This window comes from Stegostoma tigrinum, chromosome 21 (genome assembly GCF_030684315.1).
Source record: "Stegostoma tigrinum isolate sSteTig4 chromosome 21, sSteTig4.hap1, whole genome shotgun sequence".
NCBI classification, from domain to species: Eukaryota; Metazoa; Chordata; class Chondrichthyes; order Orectolobiformes; family Stegostomatidae; genus Stegostoma; species Stegostoma tigrinum.
Genome location: NC_081374.1, coordinates 6,879,065 through 6,902,693, shown reverse-complemented (window position 1 = coordinate 6,902,693; position 23,629 = coordinate 6,879,065). Strand labels below are relative to the sequence as shown.

The 23,629-nt window shown below is 40.6% G+C and overlaps 1 protein-coding gene across 3 annotated transcripts in view; it reads right to left on the bottom strand.

Moving 5' to 3' along the window:
- The window catches only part of cttnbp2nlb (CTTNBP2 N-terminal like b), a 103,620-nt gene that overhangs the window by 58,533 nt on the left and 21,458 nt on the right, over window positions 1-23,629 (bottom strand). For all 3 annotated transcript variants that reach the window (XM_059653325.1, XM_048553265.2, XM_048553266.2), the window contains one exon: window positions 19,982-20,087. In XM_059653325.1, coding sequence (XP_059509308.1) covers window positions 19,982-20,087 — 106 coding nt within the window. The remainder of the gene's footprint in view (window positions 1-19,981; window positions 20,088-23,629) is intronic.

The window sequence follows — 23,629 nt, the reverse complement described above, 5'->3', positions numbered from 1 at the left end:
AAAGACATGCTTTCTTATTTCACAGCTCCAAACAGCTTACGTTAGTACGGAATCTGGAGGAAATAGCTTTTCTGTAGGTAATTCATTGAATCCCATTACCATTTGAAGTACTCAATTAAATTACCCTCAACTGTCAAAATTCAAGGCAATACAAAACAAGCTTTTACAAACTGGTCTTGTATATCACAACTTTAATGTGGACACATCCTACAAGACTGTCAATACGTCTTGAGAGGTTAAAAAAAAGTGTTGAAAATTGAATGCAGCATGCTTGATAGGAATTTGACCAAAGTTCAATATTATGAAACATGATTTTCTTACTTTCTCAATCTAACAACGTTCTTAAAATAAAAAGGTCAAGATTCTGGTCAACTTCTGCACTTACTGTCTCTATGCACTTGATTTTACTGATCAGTGTACTGTTTTGGCTTCATATTCTATTTCTGTACTAAAAATATTAAAATTAGCTTTCCTTTGATCCAGATGCACACTCAGGCTCATTACTACTAGGTTTCTCGTGGTTATTTTCTTCTTTAACTTTCTTTTTATGACCACTTAACACCCTCACTCGACAAGTAAAACTTAAGGCACAAAATTAAAAACCTGAACACTTGTATCAGAAAACTGAGATAATAAAATGTGAGGCTGGATGAACACAGCAGGCCAAGCAGCATCTCAGGAGTCCAAGATAATAAAATGTGAGGCTGGATGAACACAGCAGGCCAAGCAGCATCCAAGATAATAAAATGTGAGGCTGGATGAACACAGCAGGCCAAGCAGCATCTCAGGAGTCCAAGATAATAAAATGTGAGGCTGGATGAACACGGCAGGCCAAGCAGCATCCAAGATAATAAAATGTGAGGCTGGATGTTGTAACTGTTGTAAAATTAAAATAAGGATTAGAGTGAAGACCTTAATACATGGTAATTTGACAATGAAAAGGCTTGGGTGAGAGCAAAACAATCCGCACAGCTCACTGGGGAATGTGGGGCTTGGAATTCTGCACTCCTCCACAATGAGATAAAAATCAAAATTTTGGCGGGGGGAGAATGAATGAGTGATTTTTCTGCAACCTTGGAACAATCTTAACTGTGCCACTGTTTAGGAAAATAAAGTAACTTTATTCAGATTAAGGATTTGTTAGTGTTTCCTATTATTTTTTTTAAACTGGCCATGATAGCATAACATTGCTGCTTGGCACTTCCTGAAAAAAATAGGTTCACATGTGCCAGTAAACAAAACAAAGAAAGCTCAGTCCAGGGCTTCCTCCTATTCATTACACACAGTCTACACAGCAGCAAGATATGCAACCGCTCCCATTTTTGTGGCTCCACAGTCACTGACCTTTGCAAGTGTAATCAAAATATAGATGAGTTTTTTTAGAAAAAACGCCTTCTTGGCTTAGTATGCTCATGTGAAGAGTCAAAAATGGGGGAGTGAAACAATTTTTTGTTTTACAGAGCAACATTGAAAAACCAACATGCAACAGACTATGAGGCACATCTATTCTGTCATGATTTTCTGTACAGCCTTGTTTTCACATTTTTTAATCTCTATCAGTGCTGTACTTACGTACAACTGGATCTGTTACAGGTATGCAACAGACGCATTAAACAGACATGCATAATTTTTGCTAGACCTATACTTAAAAGACAGTAATGGAATCAAGAGGATTACTTTGAAAATGCACTGCAAATACTTCCATTTTATACATCACTATGAGCTTCCTCTATAACAGAATAAACACACTCAAAAATCCAGTGCACAGCCACACCCATCCACAAATGTAAAATGTGTTGATATGTTCACTAACCAAAGCTCAAGAGGTCTAATGGATCCTATTCTTCTAGGATATCACTAATATTTATTGGATTGTGTGGTGGACAGAATCATACTTACCCCTCACCAATGGTAACGGAAAGGCAGTTTTTAAACCAACTGACTTTTGGCTATGGTATTTATTTCACCAATGTCAGGTATGTCAAGAATTTTTTTTAAAATGCAAATTTATGACAATTCCAATTTAGTCAATGCCATTTAACTGGATTAGATCTATTGTTTAACAATTAAATTGGATGTCCGAAAACAATTTAGAAAACACAAATCTTTGCTGAGTTTTTGAAGTAAATTAAAGCAGTTACCAGGCCAGCTTAATTTCATATATTTTAAATAGGGCTATTTCTTAAACTCAATGTAACCTTTCATCTTTTGTTTGCATGTTTTGCAAGGATAAGCTAGTCAGTGATTCACAGAATATTTATGGCACAGAAAGAGCCCATCGTTTCTCCTTCAACTGTCCAAATGAACATCTTACCTAGTACCTATTTCCTGCTTTAGCCTCCATACTATTTCTATCCAAATATCATCCAATGCCTCGATTAAACATAGCTCCACCACATTTTCAGGTAATGCATTCCATACCCTATCTGCTTGCTGGCACATTACCCTCACTACTTTTGCACATCACCTCAAAGTGCTCGCTAGTTCTTGTTCCTTTTATAAGCAGGAACTGCTTCTTCCTACCTACTATCTAGTCTGCTCATGATTTTGAAAACCTTCAAATCTCCTCTGAGCCCTGCTTCCCCCAGGAGAACAGGCCTAACTTTTCAACCTATCCTCCTTAACTGAAGTTTCTCATTCCAGGAACCAGACTTGTGTGGGATTGTGATCAGTAATGACAGAAAACTGAGTGGCGAAAATAGCCTTTTCATTGGGCATCCGCAGTAGCACAGTTCAAGGCAGCAATGGAATCCAAAGTACAGTTTCACGGTAGCATCTTTTATACAGTTTTTACAGGCATTAAAAAGTTAGCACTATGGTGTCACATAGTTGTATCTATTGTACTCAAGTTTGCATGACATCTGTCCTGGGGAAGGAGATGGTTGAAGCACTTTCTAAATGCTGGCTATTACTCCTGACAGAATTACAATGTCTGTCCAGTCGGAGGTTGCATAATTAACTGGTGCTAGTACTTTTGTTTTTAAAGTTAAGAATATTAATTAAAATAACAGACCTATATGATCTAAATATGTGAGAAATTAGATACGTACCAAAATAAAAATAGAAGATATTAAACTGGTGTCCTGCAGCTGGGTCATGAGATTTCATTTACTATTGCCAGTTTTGACAGTTCTTACACATTCACTCATGCAGTTTCACAGAAGTGCTGTGATGATAGTAAATTTCTTAAAGGGGTAGTGGCCCTCTCTAATATATATCTAAAATATAAAAGTCCGTACATTAGTACAAGATGGTAATCCTAAATAAAAGTTAGAAATAGTTAGTGTATAAGGATATTTCAAAGAGATAAAGAGCAGCAGATTGCAGGGACATACGAGGAGGAAACTGGTGTCCTGTGACCTATTCAGGTCCCAAGAGACGGTTGCTAAGGGCTATTAATATCATAATCTTCCCATAGTTTCAAGTGAGTTAAGGAGACATGATGGGGGATGGCATGGTTCTGAGTAGGTTACAGTATTAACACTTATTCAAGGGTGCCTTTGATTCAGATACAGATCCAAACTCTGCGTGCAGCATGGGGCCAATGAAAATTGCAAGATGTAAAAGAAACAGTAGTGGGTTAGCATTAGGGTTAGACAGGATGTTTAATTTAGTTTATCTTGTACAGCACAATATACTACAAAAATGCAGTTTTATGAATGAGTGAATGGAAATGCGCTATAGTAAACAGAGCGCTTGTGAATGAATCAAAATACAATATCTCACACTTGCAAATCACTTCTGCACTCACTCCAATAATTTCACAACTTGGCTGTAAAGTGGTGCCTACAACTGCACACAATATTCCATCTGGGTTCTGTTATGTGTCTTTGAAAAGTTCAACATCACCTCCTTGCTCTTGTAGTTCATGCCCCCATGAATAAAGCCCAGGATGCAATGCTCTATTAACTACTCTCTATACTTGTCCTGTCACCTTCAACAATCTGTACACCCATACACCAGGTACCTTGATTAATGCAATCCCCTTAGAACTGTACTTGATATTTTATATTGTCTTTTAACATTTTTCCAAAGTTCCTCAGTCCTCCTCAGATTCTTTCAAGTTTTGTGTCATCTGCTAAATTTGAAATTGTACCTTGTGCACCAAGATCCACATTATTAACGTATCAGGAAAAGCAAGGCTGTCAATGCCAATCTCTTAGGGAACTCCACTACAAACTTTCTTTCAGCCTGAAAAATATCCATTGACAATTACTTTGTTTCATATCACTAAGGCAATTTTGTATCAAACTTAACGTTGTCCCTTTTAAGCCATGTCCTACAAAACTTTCCTCAAGTCTGTTACCTGGTAGTGTGTCAAACATTTTCTGGAAATTCATGTACACTACCTCAATAATGTTACACTCATCGAGCCTGTTCCCTCTTTAAAAAAACTCAACCAAGTCAGGGAAACACGGTGACTGACCCCTTTAGAAACCATGCTGACTCTTCCTAATCAACACAATTTTTTTCCAAAATAACAAAAAGCGTGAAGCTGGATGAACATAGCAGGCCACGCAGCATCTCAGGAGCATAAAAGCTGACGTTTCGGGTCTAGACCCTTTATCAGAGAGGGGGAGGGGGGCAGGGTTCTGAAATAAATAGGGAGAGAGGGGGAGGCGGACCGAAGATAGGTGGAGAGGAGAGTAGAGGTGGGGAGGGGATAGGTCAGTCCGGGGAGGACGGACAGGTCAAGGAGGCGGGATGAGGTTAGTAGGTGGGAAATGGAGGTGCAGCTTGAGGTGGGAGGATGGGATAGGTGAGAGGAAGAACAGGTTAGGAAGGTGGTGACCAGCTAGGCTGGTTTTGGGATGCAGTGGGGGAAGGGGAGATTTTGAAGCTTGTGAAGTCCACATTGATACCATTGGGCTGCAGGGTTCCCAAGCAGAATACGAGTTGCTGTTCCTGCAACCTTCAGGTGGCATCTTTGTGGCACTGCAGGAGGGCCAGGATGGACATGTCATCTAAGGAATGTGGGAGGGAGTTAAAATGGTTCGTGACTGGGTGCAGTTGTTTATTGCGAACCAAGCGGAGGTGTTCTGCAAAGCGGTCCCCAAGCCTCCGCGTGGTTTCCCCAATGCAGAGGAAATTACAACGGGTACGGTGGAAACAGTATACCACATTGGCAGATGTGCAGGTGAACATCTGCTTGATATGGAAAGTCATCTTGGGGCCTGGGATGGGGGTGAGGGAGGTGGTGTGGGGGCAAGAGTAGCACTTCCTGTGGTTGCAGGGGAAGGTGCCGGGTGTGGTGGGGTTGGAGGGGAGTGTGGAGCGGACAAGGGAGTAACGGAGAGAGTGGTCTCTCCGGAAGACAGACAAGGGTGGGGATGGAAAAATGTCTTGGATGGTGGGGTCGGATTGTAGATGGCGGAAGTGTTGGAGGATGATGCATTATATCCGGGGGTTGGTGGGGTGGTACGTGAGGACGAAGAGGATTCTCTTAGGACTTAGTCAAATGTCAAAGTCCTGGAACAAGTCTGAAGGTAAAGATCATCAAAGAAATAATTTCCAAAATTGTTAGCTTACTGGGATAGCCTCAAGAATGGCTTTGTTCCTTTTAATTAAAAAAAAAGTCATATTTTAATGTTGGTACTAATTTTAAACAAACCCATCCTTTATTATAATTGAGGGATAAATTACTACAGGTGGATAAAAATGGAAGGAATGGGGACAAAAGTATACAAATGAAAGCAAAGTTAGATTCAATGCCAGATGCACTTGTTATTCCTTTCCTGATAGCTGCAAGTCATCCATGCTTCCCAGCCATATATTAAAGTTTGAAAATACAGATGCTATAAATCAGCTAAATCATAGAATTCCTACAGTGTGGAAACAGGCATTGGGCCCATCAAGTCCACACTGACCCTCTGAAGAACATCTCACCCAGACCCATCTCCCTATCCTATCCCTGTAACCCTGCATCTCCCATGGCTAACCCACATAGCCTGCACATACCTGGACACTATGGGCAATTTATCACTAACCTGCACATCCTTGGACTATGGGAAGAAACCAGAGCACCCAGAGGAAACCCATGCAGACATGGGGAGAATGTGTTTGGTTCTTAAGATCTGCATTTTGTCTTAACATTTCATGAACCAGCCAAACATAGCAGTTGCTTTCTCTGTGTGTGTCTTGGGGCTGTCACCAGCAGTCAGATTGTCTTTCAAAATTCAGTCAATCCTGAAAATGTTATTAAGATCACTATGTACATATGTAGGAGGGTAGCATAAGTGAAATATCTCCGATACATCATTTTGAAAAATAAATCTGTAAAGAGAAATTCTAAATGATTTCAGTTTTAAAATAGTACTGATGGTCAGGATTGACTTTGAGGATGGCTTTCTACTAAACGATAGCTTCTTTATTCATTTGGAGTGGCATCAGGAAGCTATCAAGTTATTCAATTTAATGTGGATTCTTTTAAAAATGAAATAAAACATTATTTACTGAGATGGAGTAAATATTTTCAGCTACAATATTTTCAAGTTAGTTAACAAAGTTGAGGCTTTTTATGATCTTCATTTCCTTGTGAGCAAAACTTGCTTTCTAAAGAAAACTTCCTTCAGCTCTACTTTGACAGGTATCTCATGATAGTGTTATTGCTCCAAAGCAGGTAGGTACCAAGAAATTGCAAAATCGCAGCAATGTCCTTTCCCATGGGGATCTGTGGCTTATCATTGGCATACCTTATGAATGAAAGTACAAAGCAGCAACAGACCTTTTTTTTGGGGGGGGGGGGGGGGGGGGAGAGAGATATACCAGAAATGGGAAGAGAAAAGAAACTGGAAATGAGAAAAATATTCTAACAGACACATGATTACAATAGCTATTATAACACTGTTTCAAAAAAAGTCTAAAAATTTCATCACGTGATCACTAGGCTACAACGGCTTGAGTCATCTCTTTTGTGAGATTTGCCTGGACAGCTCTTTATTATATCAGGATCACTGACTAAACAGCAGCTACATGACACGACATGGCAGCAAGTGGATGGTGAAGCATGGGGCGGTAAACTTGACCACGAAGCTATAGATCAGCATCACTTACACCCCTCAGTGTAACACTATTTAGAATTCCACAATGTGTCAGAACAATCATATGCAGTTTCTAATTTAAGATACGACTCAGTGGAGAACATTGCTAGCCTTTTACAAAGTTTGACTATATTTCAGTTACAAATAATCCAAAAACACATTACAATTGTTGGCACAAAAGACTTTGGCCAAATTCACACATATTCTTGAATTCCACACTAAGTTTTCATTAGCTATTTATAAATATAAATGGTTTCCTGTGGCGTTTCACACAATAACAGGGAGGAATACTACTGAAGGATAAATATAATAGCAGGTAATATACCAACATTTTATTCAGCTGGAAGTGCAACGATGTCATCAAGCTTTGAACTCTAAATTGTACTGAACAACCCTTCATTTAGATTTATATTGTTTTAAATACCGGATCAGAAAGGATAAATACAAAGGCACATAGAATTCAGGATCACACAACAGCTCCATTGCAAGACTGCATTAATACATACTAAGAACATCTTCACAGACAATCAGATGGATGTCTGGACCTCGCCACACTTTTTAACCATGAAGGTTCCTCCCCTATGTTATCATGACATGTTCAGTTGACAGAAGTGTCGGTAGAAGGCATGCAATGAAAAGAGAGCAGGCATGCTTTTTGACAGTGTAATCGTTCAGCAGAAATTTTACTGACAGAGAAAAATGATAATTAAACATAGCCATTCCAACTCCTACCTTTTCCTGATTTAAAACAACTTTGCAATCATTTCCAGGGCTACATGACTCGTCTTAACAACAGTTGAAATCTTGGCAAAACAGCTGAAAATTACATTTCAAACTGCAAAAATACCAACTAATTTGTAAACAGTTAAATTTTAGAAAATTAAAACTGATTCAAAACCAGCAATGGATGCATCACACAATATATTTACATAAGTGGACTGTCAGTGTAAAACTATTCAGTTGATTTAGCAAGATGTTTTATGGATTAGAATCATATTTCAATCTGGATTGAGGAAGATTTAAAGTGCATGGAGTGGTCAGAATACACTTAACGAACGCAAGTATTACAAAAAGTAACTATGTCAAGACAAATTTTGGAAGTAGAATTTTAAAAAATTATTAAAATAGTTTTAGTATCATTAAACAGATGGGGAAAACTATAGATCTCATGATCCAAACCTACAATGTAAAAACCAACATAAAAGGGAGTTGTGCATCAATACTGTACAAAGGAGCTAAAAACAGGAACAAAAACAAAAGTTGCTGGAAAAGCTCAGCAGGTCTGGCAGCATCTGTGGAGGAGAAAACAGAGTTAGTATTTCAGGTCTGGTGACCTTTCTTTGGAACTGATGGTGGCTGGGAAAATGTCAGTTTATGTGCAGAAAATAGGGAGGTGGGTGGGGTAATAGACGATAGGATAGAGCCCAAAGAGAGAGAAAGACAGTTGTACAGATAAAGGTAACAAAGTGTGGAGCTGGATGAACACAGCAGGCCAAGCAGCATCTTAGGAACACAAAAGCTGACGTTTCGGGCCTAGAACTTTCATCAGAAAATATTGTTACAGAGAACATGGTCTCATCAGAAAAGGATTTCTGTTGAAGGGTCTAGGCCCGAAACATCAGCTTTTGTGCTCCTAAGATGCTGCTTGGCCTGCTGCGTTCATCCAGCTCCACACTTTGTTATCTTGGATTCTCCAGCATCTGCAGTTCCCATTATCTCTGGACAGACAAAGGAGTTGCTAATGATCAGGCTGGGAGGGTGAATAGCTGTTAATGGCGACAGTTAGTGAATAACAACAGCGGGTGTATAGTGGCAGGCTATGGGTAACAAGGCCGATGTGTGGGGTGGGGGGCTGGGACATGGGAGAGTTTAGGCCCTAAAATTATTGAGCTCAATATTGAGACCAGAGGGCTGTAGGGTCCCCAACTGAAAAATGAGGCGATGTTCCCTCCAATTTGCATTGGGATTCACTGAAACATTATAGCAAGCTGGATGTTGGCCAGGGAGCAGCGTGGTGTATTGAAGTGGCAGGCAACAGGTAGTTCAGGGTCCTAGTAGAGGTTTTCTCTGAAATGGATTCCTCTGAAATGTTACATTTGCAAGAATGTTTCTTAAAAATGTTAATTTTATATTAAGACAGGTCTTCGTCTGACAAAGAGAAAATTAGCCTGCAATTGAAAAATATTTAGACTAATTAATTAAAACATTAAAATTATTTTTAAGGAAACATCACAAGTTGGTCTCATTTTCCTTTGAAATAAATTGACAGTTCAGAGGCCAAATTATTAGGGTTCTGCCACAATTTTACCATAACCAAATTTAAAGTTCATTATAATAATAAGCCACGGTATTTTCACTTTGACACAACTATGAATATTAGTAAGTTAACCATCACTTTTAGCCAAACATGTCTAGTCACGAACTAAAAATGGTATAGTAGTCATGGAGTAACATTTTTACTTTTACCTGAAACAATGAGGAAAAGAAAAAAAAGTATCACATCACATGATTACACACCAAGGTGAGCAACTAACACTGTTCGAATGAGAGATAATGGGAACTGCAGATGCTGGAAAATCCAAGATAATAAAGTGTGGGGCTGGATGAACACAGCAGGTCGAGCAGCATCTCAGGAGCACAAAAGCTGACGTTTCGGGCCTAGACCCTTCTTCAGAGAGGGGGATGGGTAGAGAGGGGGAGGCAGACTGAAGATGGAGAGAAAAGACAGGTGGGGAGGTAGGGAGGGTATAGGTCAGTCCAGGGAAGACGGACAGGTCAAGGAGGTGGGATGAGGTTAGTAGGTAGGAAATGGAGGTGCGGCTTGAGGTGGGAGGAAGGGATGGGTGAGAGGAAGAACAGGTTAGGGAGGCAGAGACAGGTTGGACTGGTTTTGGGATGCAGTGGGGGGAGGGGACAAACTGGGCTGGTTGTGGGATGCGGTGCGGGAAGGCGCCCCCGCCACAACCGCCCAAAGAGGATCCCCCTCGTTCTCACACACCACCCCACCAACCTCCGGATACAACGCATCATCCTCCGACACTTCCGCCATCTACAATCCGACCCCACCACCCAAGATATTTTTCCATCCCCACCCTTGTCTGCTTTCCGGTGAGACCACTCTGTCCGTGACTCCCTTGTCTGCTCCACACTCCCCTCCAACCCCACCACACCCAGCACCTTCCCCTGTAACCGCAGGAAGTGCTACACTTGCCCCCACACCACCTCCCTCACCCCCATCCCATGCCCCAAGATGACTTTCCATATTAAGCAGAGGTACACCTGCACATCTGCCAACGTGGTATACTGTATCCATTGTACCCGGTGTGGCTTCGTCTACATTGGGGAAACCAAACGGAGGCTTGGGGACCGCTTTGCAGAACACCTCCGCTCGGAGGCTAAACATATGATTTGCATACATGTTAAACAAGATGCTAAACTGCTTGACGTTTCGGGTCAGGATCCTTCTTCAGAAGTGGGGGAGGGGAAGGGGGTTCTGAAATAAGTAGGGAGACAGGGGAGATGAATAGAAGATGGATAAAAGAGAAGATAGGGTGAGAGGAGACAGACAGGTCAAAGAGGTGGGGTTAGAGCCAGTGAAGGTGACTGCAGGTGGGAAGTTGGGGTGGGTGAATAGGTCAGTCCAGGAAGGATGGACAATGGATGTGAGTTTGCTCGCTGAGCTGCAAGGTTAGTTTTCAGACGTTTCGTCACCATTCTAGGTAACATCATCAGTGAGCCTCTGACGAAGCACTGGTGTTATGTCCCGCTTTCTATTTATCTGGTTAGGTTTCCTTGGGTTGGTGACGTCATCTCCTGTTCTTTTTCTCAGGGGATGGTAGATTGGCTCCAAGTCAATGTGTTTGTGATGGAATTCCGGTTGGAATGCCATGCTTCTAGGAATTCTCGTGCATGTCTCTGTTTGGCTTGTCCTAGGATGGACGTGTTGTCCCAATCAAAGTGGCGTCCTTCCTTATCTGTATGTAAGGATAGGAGTGATAGTGGGTCATGTCGTTTTGTGGCTAGTTGATGTTCACGTATCCTGGTGGCTAGCTTCCTGCCAGATTGTCCAATGTAGTGTTTGTCACAGTTCTTGCAAGGTATTTTGTAGATGACGTTTGTTTTATTTGTTGTCTGTATAGGGTCTTTTAAGTTCATTAGCTGCTGTTTTAGTGTGTTGGTGGGTTTGTGGGCTACGCTGATGCCAAGGGGTCCGAGTAGTCTGGCAGTCATTTCGGAAATGTCTTTGATGTAGGGGAGAGTGGTTATGGTTTCTGGGCCTGTTTTGTCTGTTTGTTTGGGTTTGTTGCTGAGGAATCGGCGGACTATGTTCATGGGGTACCCATTCTTTTTGAATACGCTGTATAGGTGATTTTCCTCTGCTCTGCGTAGTTCCTTTGTGCTGCAGTGTGTGGTGGCTCGTTGGAATAATGTTCTAATGCAGCTTCGTTTGTGGGTGTTGGGATGGTTGCTCCTGTAGTTCAGTATTTGGTCCGTATGTGTTGTTTTCCTGTAGATTTTCTCAAAACTCGCTAAGGATGGACAAGTCGGCGGGGGGGAGGGGGGGGGGTGCGGGATGAGGTTAGTGGCTAGGAAATGGTGGTGGGGCTTGACGTGGGAGGAATGGTTAGAGAGGTGGGGACTAGCTGGGCCGGTTTTGGCATGTGGTCGGGGGAAGGGATATTTTGAAGCTTGTGAAGTCCACATTGATACCCTTGGGCAATGCAGGAGGCCCAGGATGGACATGTCGTCCAAGGAGTGGGGGTGGGTGTGGGGAAATTGAAATGGTTCACGGCTGGGAACAATTTCGCAACAAACAACTACACCTCCCAGTCGTGAGCCATTTCAATTACCCCCTCCCACTGCTTGGACGGCATGTCCATCCTGGGCCTCCTGCACTGCCACAATGATGCCACCCGAAAGATGCAGGAACAGCATCTCATATTTCACTCGGGAACCCTGCAGCCCAAGGGTATCACATGTGGACTTCACAAGCTTCAAAATATCCCCTCCCCCGACCACATCCCAAAACCAGCCCAGCTAGTCCCTGCCTCCCTAACCATTCCTCCCACATCAAGCCCCACCCCCATCCCCTACCCACTAACATCATTTCCCCCTGCCCCTTCAACCTGTCTGTTATCCCTGGACTGACCTATTCCCCCCAACATTCACCTTCACTGGCTCTAACCCCGCTTCTTTGGTCTGTCTGTCTCCTCTCACCCGATCTTCTCCTTTATCCATCTTCTATCCGCCTGCCCCGTCTCCCTATTTATTTCAGAATCCCCTTCCCCTCCCCCATTTCTGAAGAAGGGTCCCAACCTGAAATGTCAAGCTTTTCTGCTCCTCTGATACTGCTTGGCCTGCTTTGTTCATCCAGCCTCGCACCATGTTATCTCAGATTCTCCAGCATCGGCAGTTCCTACTAGCTCTGCTAAATTGCAGTTAAGTTTTCATACTTAGGAATATTTTGCTCCAATGGTGTGTTCAACATTATAATTCATTAGTTTGATCAAAATTAGTACACCAAGCAAAACAAAAGTATTAAACATAGATCTGACAACTGATAGATAAAGGATGCATTTTGATATTCATATGTATTTTTTGCACTTTGAACTAAAACACAGAAAACTTTGAACTAAAACACAGGAACGCTGCTTAAGACTACACAGTACATATGAATGTGAAGAAGAGTGGTTTTCATTAATGTCATCTAGCTACTGGTCTGCTGTCACTTGTAGTTTAAAACTCATCACCACAGAGACAACATTGTCAAGATGAATGAATATTCTAATGTGCATAGGGAAAGGCAACCAGTGGTGCAGATCATGTAAAATTCACAGGAATTCCATGTATGAATGTGTCTTAATTTACCGGATCCACAGAGAAACTTCATAGTCAGATTGCAGCTTCTTGGTTCTTTGCTTTCATATGTTGCCCTTTAGGTGCTCACTTAGTGCTATTTTGAAGACTGTGATCGACTTAACTTTAATATCCAGTTCTGAAGCATTTCTTACTCTATGAAGCTTTTATCTAAAAAAAACCTCTACATGCCTTAAAACGATAATTCTAGTGCTGCTGTCTGTTCTTAATTTGACGTTGCTTAATTACATTTAGTGGAGACTATTTTTTCATTAAAACAACCAAACTACCATCAGGCCTCAATTTTACTTTAATAATGTCCTTTTTCTTACTGAATCAATCATGCTTATTATTGCCCCTTAAAATATAGAGCACTCTGATTAACCCCTCCCTTAATATTTGTTACTTCAAAGTTTCTGTAATATAGCAACTTCTCTTTCTCGTCTTTGCTGTCACAATGATAGATCTGTTCAATCTTTTTCAAAGCTTGAATTCCTTTTTTTAAAAATATACATGTTGCACAATTCTACTTCAGAACTGTCACTGCACAAAAAGAAGCCATTTAACCCACTGTATACACAGAGCAACGAATGAGAAACCAAACTTATTAAGGCCTACTGCATATTAATCACCACCTTATTTGTAATGTTTCTGTGAACAAGTCTGTGAAGTTTTCATAGGCAATATGAAAGGTATTAAAATTTTTCATTTGTTGCTCACTTCTAAGAATTTTATTTTGGTGTACAATCCTGTTCTTTGTCAGTAAAATACATCATTTCACATTTATTGATGCTAACATTTTTATCTCTTCGATACTCTGCGACACTGTTTAGCATACCATTTATGTTATCTTCAGAAAATCTGATACTATTACATAAGAACATAAGATCTAGGAGCAGGAGTAGGCCATATGGCCCCTTGTGCCTGCCCCACCATTTAATAAGATCATGGCTGATCTTTTTGAGACTCAGCTCCACTTACCTGCCCACTCACCATAACCCTTAATTCCTTTACTGTTCAAAAATTTATCTAGCCTTGCCTTAAACACATTCAGCGAGGAATCTTCAACTGCTTCACTGGGCAGGGAATTCCACAGATTCACAACCTCTTGGGTGAAGAAGTTCCTCCTAACCTCAGTCCTACATCTACTTCCCTTTATTTTGAGGCGATGTCCTCTGGTCCTAGTTTCACCTGCTAGCAGAAACCGCCGCCATGCCTCCACCTTATCTATTCCCTTCATTATCTTATATGTTTCTATAAGATCTCCCCTCATTCTTCTGAATTCGAATGAGTATAATTCCAGTCTACTCAGTCTTTCCTCATAATCCAACTCTTTCAACTCTGGAATCAACCGAGTGAATCTCCTCTGCACCTCCTCCAGTACTAATGTATCTCTTCTCAAGTAAAGAGACCAAAATGGCACACAGTACTCCAGGTATGGCCTCACCAGGACTCTATACAGCTGCAGCATAGCCTCCCTGTTTTTATTCCGTCCCTCCAGCAATGGCAGACAAAATTCCATTTGCCTTTTTAATTACCTGCTGCACCTGCAATTCTACTTTTAGCGATTCATGCACAAGGACACCCAAGTCCCTCTGCACAGCAGCGTGCTGCAATTTTTTACCATTTAAAACATTGGCTATTTTCCCGTTATTCCTACCAAAACGGATAACCTCACACTTATCAACATGGTACTCCATCTGCCAGACCTTTGCCCATTCACTTAGACTATATCCATCTGCAGACTTTGTGTTTTTTGCACACTTTGCTCTCCCACTCACCCTAATGTCATCTGCAAATTTTGACACACCACACTTAGTATCCAACTCCAGATCATCTATGTAAATTGTAAACAATCCATCCTTATTATCAAAATGTTAAAAAGGGATCCAACACACATCCTTCGAGACAAAAGCAGAAGTTGCTGGAAAAGCTCAGCAAGTTTGGCAGCATCTGTGAAGAAAACAGAGTTGATGTTTCAGGTCAGTGGACCCAAAATGTTAACTGATTATCTTCTTCACAGATGCTGCCAGTCCTGCTAAGCTTTTCCAGCAACTTCTGCTTTTGCCTTGAAGGATCAGTGTTGACGTTTTGGGTCCAGTGACCCTTCCTCAAACCTTTTCCGTTTCCTCTTTCCCTTATTTGTTTAGTCATTCCGTGAGGTGTTATATGAAGGCAGGTTGTTGTTGATAAAAATTACAGTATTAACTTGCGGAACTGCTGGGTAGAGCATACAATGACAATATAACCACTTCAACAACACTTTTGCTCTTGGGCATTTTAAATGTTGCTAGTCAGAATGTCTACCTTTCTAAGCACAAGTGAGAGCACGAGAGCAAGACACACACACACACACACAATGAAAATTCCTGACTGAAAACTCCTACCCAACCAAAGCTTTTTACATCAATGACTTTTCATAGTATAACAACACTGTACGTAAAAGAACTGAAAAGTTTATGGCACAGTCGGAAGCCATTTGGTCCATCGTATCTGCACCAACATTTTGGTAATTTCTATATTCTAGCAAGTTTGGCTGTGAACTGGGGCATGCTTTAGACCTTGAATAAATAAATATTATAAATACATATGCAGTAAAATGAATAGTAAATTAGTATATATATTTTGGGCTATAAATCCAAGTGGCTGCAACAACTGGAGCACAACAGCAATAATCAGTAACTTTTGCACTGTGACTACATTAATCCCAGTCTCTACTATGCCAAGATCAGCAAGAGCTAAAGAAAGACAACTGGCTGAAACAAGTAAGCATATTTCAATAAAAAACGTTCCACTCTGTTGAAATCTATAGGATGCTTCTTACGCTGGATTTTTATATACTGTTCTCAACGTAACACTCGCAGAAATAAAATATAGTCAGTTCCTGCTCCTTTAGCAGAACAGTAGAATTTCAGAGTTTTCAACTTTATACTGCAGTCCATGGATATTCAGCTTTCAAAAAAAAAATCATGGTACATAGGTATGAACAGAAACAAAACTGTTTTAATGAGCCATAAGGGGTAGTAAGAACTGCAGACACTGGAGTCTGAGTTAACATAGTGTGAAGCTGGAGGAACACAACAGGGCAGGCAGTATCAAAAGGAGCAGGAAAGTTGACGTTTTGGGTAGGGTCCTGACTCAAAACGTCAACTTTCTGATGCTGTCTGGCCTGCTGTGTTCCTCCAGGTCCACACTGTGTTATCTCTTATAAATGAGACATATGGCCTACTTGATCGTCTTGTCATCTTGTCCATGCACATAACCATAAATTCCTCATGCTATCCCATAAAATGTCCAATTATATTTGCATCAAATTTAAGCGCAACAGCTACTGATCAAGCTTTAATAAAATGACTACTGGGAACAGAAATGTAAATATCTCAAAAGTAGATCTCAAATTAGCATTAGTTTACCAGTTCAATAGAATGGACCAGTGTACAAATGTATCAAGAGAAGAGAAAAGATGAATAAATAGAAAATTCTCATTCATACTTCGTACACAATACCACCCATGAGTAAAAATATCCTTAACCATTAAAAGTTTTGGATAAGTCAAATATTCTATGATTAGCATACATTCTATTTCTATTAAGATCTTAAGATAAACTTTTACCAGTAAACCTATGACTTATTGATTGCTGTTTATCTTATGGTGGTAGTTCTGCAACCATAACTCCAAGGTTTAAATTGGACCTATCTCCTGAGAATTTGATACATAATTTCTGAAGGCCAAGACTGAGTTCCCAAGACATGCTTCAGGATTTCCTATTTGTTGATCAACATGCATTAGTTACTGGTTCACAGCTAGACACACGACACACAATGAATTTATTCTTCAAAGCAGGTGGCATCTTAGGCCTTGCAAACAGCATAAAGAAAATGGAAACTGATTATCTGGGGAATCATGACCAGTTTAAATGGCAAAGACAAACTGCCTGCCCCCAACGTTGACCGGCTCCAAATAAGTGAATAGCTGGTAGGTGTGCACGATTGTGTCAGAAACCCCTGGACTTCTGAGAGGGAAGCAGCTGTCTTTCATTGCATAAAAATGCACCTCAGGTTAACTAGTTTATTTCCCTTATCAGTTGCCATAAGCTGTTGTTTGTAACCAATAAGCCAGTGACTTTACAAGTATGAACCAGTCAAAAGGATCATCTAAGTGAACATGGACCAACGAAATGCCTTTCCATCCATGCAATGACATCCACTTCAGTCTATGTGTGCAGAGGAGTTTTACAAAAGGGGTTACAGTTTTAACTGCCAGGTCACAATATTTGACGTACCTAGAATCTATCATTTGTAATAAATAATAATTGTTAAGTACAGGGAAAATCATGCTGTCAACTTGGGTCAAAAAGACAGGTAAACTGGAGAATTTTGTACACTTTTACGAAGTCTTTAGATTTTGTGACAATGCTGGGAAAAGCAGGCTTTGATATCTGTAGGTAGCTGAAGATACCTACAAGTACAGTGAGAGACATGGATGAGTCAGTGATACTCAGAATGGATTAGTTAAGAGTCACATTTGATTGATATGTTAAAAGGAGAAAACCAAAAGTGTTGATGAAGGTAAAGCATTTGATTTTAAGCAAGGTTTTTCTAAGGTCTGTCAAAAGGTCAAAAAAAAGGGGAAAAACAATAAAAGGGAACCAGGGCAAAGCAGCAGACTGGATCCAAAGTCAGCAGAGAGGCACAATGCAGAAGGATGTGTCTGTGGCTAGAAGTTGATTTTCAATTGGGTTTGACAGGGATTGATGCTGGGCACCTTGCCACTTGTGGTGCACATTGGACTTAAAAGTAGGGGTATGATCAAGAAGTTCATGAATGAAATAAAATTAGTAGGGCAGCAAATAGTAAGGAAAATAGCCATAAATCGTGGGATGATATCCATAGACCCTGAAGGTAGTAGGATAGGCAGATAAGATGGTTAACAGAGCATCTTTTTATGGCTTTTATTAACAGAGGCACAGAAAGTAACAGCAAGGTTAACCTGTAACTGGATAAAACTATGATTTGGCCACAATTGCGTGCAGTTCTGGTTGACACATTGTAGCATTAGAAAGGAGGCAGGGGAGGCTTATCAGGATGTCGCCTGGGCCAGAAAGTCTGAGCTATGAAGAAAGATTGGATAGACCAGTTTTCCTTTGACTAATGAAGGTTGGGAGGGGACATGATAAAGGTGTATAAGGATTATGAAGGGCAGAACAGGGTGGGTGGAAAGGCACTTGTTTTTTTAAAACAGTGGATCAATAACTAAGGGGCATAAACTTAAGGCAAGACATTGATTGCTAAAAGAGAAGTTCAGGACGAGACGTTCATTTCACTCAGAAGGCGGCAATCTGGAAATTATTGCTTGAAACTGTCACTGAGCCAGAAACTCTTGTCACATTTAAGCAGTACTTAACTAATTAGTTGCATTGCCTTTTCCTCAGGTGTTATGTGCCAAAAGCTGGAAAATGGAATTGGCATAATCAAATATTTGTTGATCAATGCAGACACATTGGGCTAAATGACCTCCATCTGTATTGCAAATATCTATGAGTCAGAGTCTTGCAGTTATTTTTTTAGGGGTCATTCACCAAGGGCAGCATTTATCACCCGTCCCTAATTATCCAGAGGTCATGTAGCCAGGTCTGACACTTGCATACCAATGCAAATTTTCCATGGAGAACTGGAGTGTTCTTATGGCAGTTAAACAAAATGACAAGTGCATTCTGAAGGTCTCACTTAGGATTTCAATATGGACTGCTGAGTTCTGGGAGAAACTTGCACAGGTTTTTTGTACCTGGTTTCAACCAAATAAAGGCAAAGCACTCCTTCAAAAGCACCAACCTAAGTGCATAGCAGAATTAGACAAAAAATGCAAAGAATCAAAATCCCAAACCAACGACTCATCCAAAATGCAATCATCCATGGTATCCCATCCCGTTTTGCAGAAGCTTTCAGCCTTAACGTTCGTCTACGCAAAGACCCGAGCATCAACAAATTACCATTCCACTCCCAATAATGTTGGTCTTTGCATTAAAGCACAAAGAAGACATCGCGCGACCCATCTAGACATCCAATTAAGTAGTACAGTGCAATGGTACAGCATGCCCCCAGGAATTTTGATCAATTAGCCAAAACTTTACAATTTGTAAGGCAGTGAAGTCCTGAATAAGCTATCAACTTTATACGCTAATGCATCAAATGCAGCACAGCAGGTTTTTTTGCGCCAGAAATCAAGAACCTGAAGGCCTCTTTTTAATGAGGACTACTTGGATCAATGACAAATCACCCCCAATCTACATAATTAAATGGCTATAAAATAAATAGCAACCCAAAGACAGCAACAGATCTCTACTGCACTAGTAGAAATATTTTAGAGCAATCGCATTCACTCTGGAAGAGCTAGTAAGATCACATAAGTATGTACCTCAATAGAGGAGAACAAAATTTCTCTTGATCGTTGCATAATAAACAACGTAAATGGAATTTCCTATTTGCCTCAGTCATTTCTTTAATGGTGAATCAAACAGAAATTTGCTGGATGATAATGGGAACTGCAGATGCTGGAGAATCCAAGATAACAAAGTGTGGAGCTGGATGAACACAGCCGGCCAAGCAGCATCTCAGGAGCACAAAGGCTGACATTTCGGGCCTAGACCCTTCATCAGAGAGAAATTTGCTGGGAACAGATACTTTTGTTGGAACACATTGTTGAGGGTCATCTGAAAAGGGAAATGGGAGGCAGTCTCTTCACAGTCCACAGAAGAAGTGATTTGCATATCAACTACCTTTACTCCTGAGCAGCAACCATCAGTTGGGCCATCAGCATTTTGCAATAGGGAAATAATAGCTTTCGTTAAAAATCGCTTGACAAAATGTGATTGATTTTAACACATCACAAAATCAACTAAAGCACAGCTCCACACAACCTCGAGGAAAGAAATACTTAGCTTGCAGGCGTACATTTACAATTCATGGTAACTAAGATAAATACGTTTGCCCTCAACAGGCTGAAACATTGACATTTTTGAGAAGTAAAATAAAATTTGTGGCCCCTACATACGTGAGAAAAGACAACTAAAATCTGTGCCACCTACTTGTAATGCTTCAATCACCATATCTCTTGCTTCAAGTTCTCCTTCAAGGACACTGAAGAACATCAGCAATTCTGACTTGCTGAGATTTTCCAAATTCATGTTGGCTCTGGAAAACAAAACATTTAAGTGATTTATGGTCCTCAGCCTAGTTTTATTTCCCCTTTAGTTTTTCCTGAAGCATGATTTACAGAGTTCCAGTGAATTGAAAGTAGCATGACCTGAAGATAGCTCCAAGTTGTAACTGAGAGAAACCACTGTATTAAACATCTACTCTATTCAGTTTATTAACCAATTAAGTTGACTTACAAAATTTAACTTCAGTTACAATCTGGCAGAGATTTACTTCTGTTGTCCAAAGAACACAGCAAAACTTATCGTAATTTTCAGTTCACAAAGAACAGAAAGAAAATACATTTGTTCACTGCTACATTGGCAGACACTGCATGTGGAAAGCTGAACAGATTCATAGAGAACAGAAGCTCAATTTCAAGATTAATCTTTCTGTTTAACCAGAAGAGCAAGATCTGATTCAGTCTAAAATTGTTAACAATGCAGCTTTAAGATCTCCAGGAGGGTTTTGGAATGGCACTCAGTTAGGCTTCAAGAAGCCTGGAATGCAGTCATTCTTAAGCAATGGACCAAAGATAATTCTGGTTCTCCAACAACCTTCAAAAACAGTCATGGTGAGATTTTGGAGATGCATTTCTTAGATACAATATTGATCGAAAAAAAAAGTGGCTTAAAAGGAACAGATTAACATTGTATCAGAGATAATGGGAACTGCAGATGCTGGAGAATTCCAAGATAATAAAATGTGAGGCTGGATGAACACAGCAGGCCAAGCAGCATCTCAGGAGCACAAAAGCTGACGTTTCGGGCCTAGACCCTGATGAAGGGTCTAGGCCCGAAACGTCAGCTTTTGTGCTCCTGAGATGCTGCTTGGCCTGCTGTGTTCATCCAGCCTCACATTTTATTATCTTAGATTAACATTGTACCCTGTTCTCTAAAAAGTGAGCCAAAAGTTTTGAAACCCAGTCCCTGATTAAATAACCATTACAAATGGGACACCTTCAGTTTTATAACAATGAGTCTGTAGTTCTAATAATGGTTGGCTAATTTTGTTTATTACTACAAGTTATTTAATGAAATCCAAAACGGAAACGTGGAAAATAAAATTATTTTTTAAAGTGAAAATATAGAGTGGGGTATATATTTGAACATGATGCATATAGAGAGTAATATAGATAGGGCTGGAGAACATAAGAACTAGGAGCAGGAGGAGGTCATCTGGCTTCTCGAGCCTGCCCCACCATTTAATAAGATCATGACTGATCTTTTTGAGACTCAGCTCCATTTACCTGCCCACTCACCATAACCCTTAATTTCTTTACTGTTCAAAAATTTATCTAGCCTTGCCTTAAACACATACAGCAAGGTAGCTTCAACTGCTTCACTGGGCAGGGAATTCCACAGATTCCCAACCCTTTGGGTGAAGAAGTTCCTCCTGACCTCAGTCCTAAATCTACTTCCCTTTATTTTGAGGGGATGCCCTCTGGTCCTAGTTTCACCTGCTAGCGGAAACAACCTCCCTGCCTCCACCTTATCTATTCCCTTCATTATCTTATATGTTTCTATAAGATCTCCCCTCATTCTTCTGAATTCCAATGAGTATAATTCCAGTCTACTCAGTCTCTCCTCATAATCTAAGCCTCTCAACTCAGGAATCAACTGGAAGAATGTGGCTAGCTGGGCTGTTCTTTGGGAGGCAGTGCAGATACAAGTGTACTGAATAGCCTCCTTCTGTATTGTAAAGTTCCACGGTTCTCCCAAAAGTGTGAACTCAGGCAGTACGGCTCCACATGTATCACTGCTCTCAAGCGGCTTGTGTTCAAGCTTAGGCAGTCAGAACTGGGAGGTTACTTTACATTTGGGGTGAAAGCCAAAATTGATATCAGTCCAATACATTTATTTGAATACATTCATGGGATGTGGGCATTACTAGTAAAACCAGCATTTATTACCTACTTGTAACTGTTCTAAAAAGATATTGGCAAACTTCTGTCTTAAACAGAGGCAGTTCCTATGAATTGCCACAAGATTGGCAGTCTAAAGACTTTAACCCAATATGTGATAATGTGTAGCATTTTCACAGATAAATACTCTTAGGATGTTCTGCTATTTGCTACCTCTCTCATTATTATGACATGGACCGAAGAGTTACTTGAAGTGGGTACCTGCCATTAATCCTTTTTTACTTTTGATTTAAATAATAGAATCCTTACAGTATGGAAAGAGGATATTTGGCCTCTCAAGTCTGCACCAACCCTCCAAACAGCATCCCACCAAGACTTAGCCCACAACCCTATCCCTATAACCCTACATTTACTGTAACTAAGCCACCTAGTCTGTACATCTCTGGACACTATCCTGTAATTCAGGATGGCCAATCCATCTAATCTGCATACATCTTTGGACTGTGGGGAGGAAGCCTGAGTACCCAGGGGAAACCCAGGCAGATACCGGGAGAATGCCTGACAATTGTCCAAGGCTGGAACTGGACCCTGGTTTGGCTAATCCAGTGGTAGCAGTTACATTAGTAGCATCTGCAAAACAGCACCATGCTTTTTAGTCATTCATTTGACGTGCGGTATTGCTGGCCAAGTCAGTAATTATTGCTCACCCATGCCTCGTTGTCCTTGAGAAGTTACTGGTGGTCTTCTGACTTGAATGACTGCAGCTAATTTGGTGCAAGTACCCTCAAAACACTATTAGGGAGGGAGCTTCAAGATTTTGACTCACCAGCCCTGAAGGAATAGTGATAGTTTTCTCAGCAGGAATGGTAATGAAACATGATAAATCTTTCATTTTTTAAAAATCTAATCACAGAACACTTTCAAAAATGTGGCAGGATCAGACTCAGCATGGATTTACAATAGGGGAATCATGCTTGACCAATCTACTGGAATCCTTCGAAGCTGATCAAGGCAGTCAGTGGATATGGTTTATGTGAATTTTCAGAAGGCTTTTGAATAAATCCCATATAAAAGCAAGTAAACTTAAAGCACGTAGGATTAGGGGTAGTATATTAAAGATGGATTTTAAAAAAAAACTAGTTGGTAGTCAGGAAACAGAAAGTAGGAATAAAAAGGTCTCTTTCTGAACGGCCAACAGTTTTGGTCTCTATCTGTGAACAGTGCTCTTGCTATGGAAGTACAGTGATCATTTACCAGACTGGTTCTTGGAATGGTGGGACCATTGTATGAGGACAGGCTGAATAGTTTGAGCTTGTACTTATTGGAGTTTAGAAGAATGAGAGGCAATCTTATTGAAACATAAATTTTTGAGGGATTTGACAGTGTAGACGATGAGTAGTTATTTCCCCTTGTGGGAGAGTCTAGGGTCAGAGGACTTAATATCAGAGTAAGGTATGTATATTTGCAATAAAAACGAGGAGGATTTCCTTTTTTCCCCCAAGAGTGGTGAACGTGTGGAATCCTTTACCTCAGAAAGCTGTCAAGGCATGGCCATTACCAACATTCAAGGCCAAAATAGAGATTTTTAATCAATAAAGGAATCAAGTGTAATGGGGATAAGGCAGCAAAGTGGAGTTGGGGATTACCAGATTAGCCATGATTTTATTGAATGGTA